At 52.7% G+C, this 5,292-nt stretch overlaps 1 protein-coding gene across 1 annotated transcript; it reads left to right on the top strand.

Annotated features, from left to right (window-relative positions):
- The first annotated feature begins 1,538 nt into the window (after nt 1-1,538).
- On the top strand, nt 1,539-4,548 carry LOC119293483 (probable protein S-acyltransferase 7). Its single transcript, XM_037571951.1, has 3 exons — nt 1,539-1,856; nt 1,952-2,254; nt 3,559-4,548. The coding sequence occupies exons 1-3, from the start codon at nt 1,614-1,616 to the stop codon at nt 4,279-4,281; spliced, it is 1,269 nt and encodes a 422-aa protein (XP_037427848.1). The 5' UTR covers nt 1,539-1,613; the 3' UTR covers nt 4,282-4,548.
- Nucleotides 4,549-5,292: the final 744 nt, after the last annotated feature.

The following is a 5,292-nucleotide window of genomic DNA, read 5'->3' as shown; positions in this document are numbered from 1 at the left end:
CTTGGAGTTCTTCTTCTGCTTCTTCTTCATTCAGGGGATAGGTTTCAGGTCGGCAGCCTGGGCTAGCAGGGTGGATGTCGTTTGAGTTTCTGTTTGTGTTTCATCCGTAGTTGGATGGTGCTCTTATGTAAGATGATGTTGTATTCGTGTGGCATTGTATGCCTCTTGTATGTATCCCCATCTATTATGTAATGTTGATGTAATGATATCCACCTTGCAAAAGCGTTTCAATATGCGGTTCTATCCTTGGTGGGACCTTCGAGTCTCTTTAGGATAGTATCGCATATTGGGTGTGACACAGCGCTCCACCAAAGAATTCGTCCTCTGGTCCCTCGATCACGTGTGTACCTCCAAGAATGACGCCCGCAAGGGAGGAACGACACCAGAGTGCCGCCGTCATCTGATCATCCGATCTAGGGTTTCCCCCAGAGGTAGCAGAGAGTGGCCTTGAACTTCTCCATGGCGATGCCTTCAAGAAGGGAACGACGAAGATAGCGCTGCCACCGCCGGCCTTAGCAGACGCCGAAGGCAAGTTTTCACCCAGATCAGTTCGGAGGGATCCAACTCCCGTGCACGGGCCGCCATCACCACCAGCACCACCAGGCAGAACCCTGGAGCACCGGAAGATCAGCGAGCCGCCGACACCACCGCATCCAGATCGCCGGCCACGCCGGGCCGCCGCCATCCCCCGCGCCGTCCGGGTCAGAGACGGAGCCGCCGACCGCGCACAGGGACCACCGCCGCCTGCACACGCTGGAGCGCCGCCGAGAGCCCAGCACCCGCCACCGCTTGCCGAGGGCCGCCGCCGCGTGCCCCGAGCACACTCCCACGCACACCAGGGGAAACTGCCGTCGCCCCAAGCCCGCGCCGGCGCGCATCGCCTCTAGCGCGCCGCCAACCACCGCCGCGATCCGCCCGCGCCAGATCCAACGAGCCGTGGGAGAAGAGATCCCGCCGCCGCGTGCCCCGGCGGCGGCGAGGAGGAGAGGTCGGGGGAGGGACGAGGACGCGGCGGCGCTAGGGTTCCCCCGGTCGCCGCACAGGGGCGACACGGGAGGAATCGGGAGGAGGAGATCCCTTTTTATGCTACCCCGCGTACGTGTTCCTATTGAAGATACTCTGACATCAACAGATCTCTTGTTCAGATCTTATGTGATGAATCAAATAATTAAGCAAGAAATTTTGAGTGGGACGAACTGGAAGACACAGTCGACTCAAGATGCTTTGGAACAGAAAGTCTCGGTTTTGTTCTATTTTTAGGCATGCTCAGCTATCCTTTTCCTACAACCTCAATGTGCCATAGGTCTTCCCTCTTCTATGTATAGCACACAATGTCTCAAGAGAAAAGAAAAGAAAAGCTTTGTATTGTTGACCTTCCTCCATCTCTCACCTCACCCCAATTCTGGCCCTTTGGCAAGAGGCCATGCGGCCGAGGTGAGTTCGCGCGCGGAGATCACATGCGCACCGGAGATGAAGGGGAGGACGCTTTTCAAGAGCCCTCTCCCCAGCAACCACGTCTCCGACGCCTCCAGCTCGGCCGGCGCCGGCGCCACCCACCGCCTCTACCAAGTTTGGAGGGGAAGGAATGTATGTCAATGATCATTGATTAGTTCATGTGTTCCAAAGGGAGGGTGGCCTCCATTAGTTCATTCGATCAATCTTGTACCTGGCAGAAATTTCTTTGTGGCGGGCGGTGCATCTTCGGCCCTGACGCCAACTCCATCTTTCTATCTGTGTCTCTCATCATGACGCCGCTCGCGCTCTTCGTGGCCTTCGTCTCGTTCCGCCTCGCCGAGCTCATGGGGAAGCCGCTCGGCCCCTTCGTTCCAAGGACAGCCATGGCCGTCGGCGCATTCGTGAGTCAAATTAACAACGATGTCCATTGATTCCTTGAGTAAACTTATTAAGCAACGCAACATTGACCGATCGTTAAGTATAATGTGATGTGCAGGATCTTATAGTGTTGGTGCTCACGTCAGGGCGAGATCCCGGGATCATCCCGCGGAACACGAAGCCGCCGGATCCCGAAGACCTCCAGTTGGACGGCTTGGCGTCCCCAATGGCCGGAGCGCCATCGTCGGGGACACTTCCGCCGACGCGTGACGTGTACGTGAACGGCATGGTGGTGAAGGTGAAGTACTGCCACACGTGCATGCTGTACAGGCCGCCGCGCTGCTCTCACTGCTCTGTCTGCAACAATTGCGTGGAGCGCTTCGACCACCACTGCCCCTGGGTCGGCCAGTGCATCGGCAAGGTACACCTCCACCTCGTAGCAGCTAGTATTATATATATAGTTCTAAGGCACACATGCACTATTCGTAAGTTGCCTGAATTTTGTTTTTTGGCAAGTCAAATTTTCGGATTGCTGGATTAAGATCCAACAGTCGTCCTTGTTTCTTTTTCCTCTAGCTTTCTTCCTTTAGTACTCGTCTTCTTCTCGCGTCCTTACCTTTCCTTGAGCGGCGCCGATGCTGCTCACTGCACCCTCCTTGCCCGGGCGCTGTCTAATTAGAGCAGGAATATGAGGTTTGACTTCTCAAAAACTTGGTCCAAGGATGTAAAAATATTCCTTCACAAACTTGGTCAAAGTTTATGAGGTTTGACTTTTCAAAATAGAACTAGATGCAGTGCATTATGGAACATAGGGAGTATTTTAATATAGCAAGCTGGTTTAAAAAGTTTTTTCTTTGCGAGGGGGGCGACCTAATCCGGTTAGGCGATAAATTGCCTTCAATTACGACGGTTGTCTTCCCATGCAACCCGTGGTAATCCCTTTGTTGGCTGCATCTTTGTGCACAAAACTCTTAATGTTCTGGTGGTATGCATGTCCCTTCTCCAACCCTTTGATCGTCGGTCCAAGTCTCATGTAACTTGTGGCATATTAATTTGTTTTTATCGGATCCAAGATTATCTCTAGAAATTCGGGGGCCTAGTGCGAAATACCCAATGGGCCCCTAAACGGTTGTGCCGCACTTCCGTCGGTTCGTCTCCATGAGTGTCTTTTTGCCTTGGGGAATCCTTTCGCGAGCAGACCTTGAGGGGCTAGATCGAATCAACAGGTTGTGTCGATCGGGACTAGAAAAAACCTTAGTTCGACAGATTGAGGAGCATGCCCAACTAAGGAGAGCCAAGGACCAGCTAACCGGGCATAATTTTGTGCTAGGCCTGAAAAAAGAGTCCAAAACAAAAAATTATATACATCACATCAAAATCAGGGGCCCTGGATTTTTTAGGCTCTGTGCGGTTACACAGCCTGCACAGGCCCATGGACGGCCCCGATCTGATTAGGTTGGTGATGTCGCAAAAAGACTACTATAATGTTTTATACATCATATCCAGGTTGGCGTTATTGCGGAAAGACCCCTTTTAAGAATTAGTTGATTTATTAGCGGTCAAAGGTAGGCTGAAGTGGTAGCCATGTGGCCGTTCCCCCCTCCGAATCGATTTTAGCCTTATTTGATCAAATTAGCGAGTTTTCGGCCGTGTTCATGGACCAATGACGCATTTCACTCTTTACTTGATTTTGCGTATGTGTGTATTGATGCAACAAGCGTGCAGAGAAATTACAGGTTCTTCTTCATGTTCATCTCGTCGACGACGTTCCTTTGCCTCTACGTGTTCGTGTTCTGCTGGGTGAACCTGGTCCTCATCACGCGGAAGTACGGGTGCAGCCTGGGCGGCGCCATCGTGGAGTCGCCGGTTTCGGGATTCCTCATCTTCTACACCTTCATCACGTCCTGGTTCGTGGGCGGGCTCACGGCGTTCCACACCTACCTCGCCAGCACCAACCAGACCACCTACGAGAACTTCCGGTACCGGTACGAGGGAAAGTCCAACCCGTACGACCGCGGCGCGGCGCGGAACCTCGTCGAGATCTTCCTGTCGCCGATCCCGGCGAGCAAGAATGACTTCCGGCAGATGGTCGTCGTCGACCCCGAAACGCTCTTGTACGGCCCGCCCTCGATGGCCTACTCCTACTCCTTCGGCATGCTGTCGTCGTCCAAGAAGAGCTTCAACACCCAAGCCAGCCTCAGCTTCGACATGGGCAAGCCGAGCTTTGACCTCGGAGCTGGATACAGCGTCAAGCGCACCAGCATCGGCTCCTCCAACTTCGGCGACATATACAATCCTACCGGTGATGGCGTGGATGCCGCGGCGCACCAGCAGCCGCGGCACAACATCTTCGCTGGCGGGAGGTTTCAGGGAAGCAAGAAGGTGGCGGAAGACTCGGAGTCGGTCGTGACCGACGTCCCCACGGCGGGCTACACCACTGCCGGCTGACCACATGGGAGGGAGTTCGAGGCCGTGTGACGGATGATCGACCCGAGCGCATGCAGGTGATGCCCGTTCGATCTTGGTTTGGGTAGGGTCGTAGGGAGGGAGCGCGATGCGGCGCGAGTTTGAAATTTTGGTCGCTCTCGCTCGCGGGTGTTGTGTTGGACCGGCCGGCGTGCGGCGGTAGCTTGATCTCAGCTTCCCCTCCCCATGTCTGCGCTCAGATGTGATCGATGGACGTTTTTAGAATAGTATCCTGCTACATTGACTGTAGTGAAGGTGATGTGTATATATATATATATATATATATATATATATATATATATATATATATATATATATATATATATATATAAATGCACATACATACGACTCGTCTTTAGATTTCTGGGCTCTGGAAATGAAATCCGTGCACCTGCGGCAGCATGTATTCAGGGGTTCTATTTCTTGACGGGTAATTTTTTTTTGAACACAGTACAGACGCAAGCGCTCATACATACGTGTATACATTTACCCCTATAAACGCACACACGCACATTCTACCTCTATGAGCACCTCTGAAAAACTGAGCCGGCATATCATCTTTAGATTTACGAAGTCATCGAAGACGCCTCGTCGTCGACGGAAACGTCTCCTCACTGAAAGCGCATTGCTGAAAATCCATAAATTCAAAGCATTAAGACTTGAATCCTGGGGAGCTGTGGATAGCATTGTCGACGGGTTGTATTTAGGGGTTCTATACGTGATACGTTTTCCTTTTTGGGCGACCCGTCGACCGGATGATAATCCGATCATAGACCGTCTCAACAGCCGTTGGATGGCCCGTGGAACAGCCTTTGATCTTTCCCAGCGACAGTTGTGCGCCCCGCTCGTTCGTAACATGGCATGTGTTGCGTTCAAGGCTTTGTAACACGAGCCGTGTTTTGCTCCATCAAAAAAAAGGTTTCCATTGCAACGTGGTTTATGCGCCGACTATGATGTCGCCACCTGTGCTTTGCTACATGGGGTGCGATGCAA

The sequence above is a fragment of the Triticum dicoccoides genome, chromosome 4B (assembly GCF_002162155.2).
Source record: "Triticum dicoccoides isolate Atlit2015 ecotype Zavitan chromosome 4B, WEW_v2.0, whole genome shotgun sequence".
Classification (NCBI taxonomy): Eukaryota; Viridiplantae; Streptophyta; class Magnoliopsida; order Poales; family Poaceae; genus Triticum; species Triticum dicoccoides.
The sequence above is the reverse complement of the archived record's forward strand: the minus strand, read 5'-3'. Positions and strand labels throughout refer to the sequence as shown.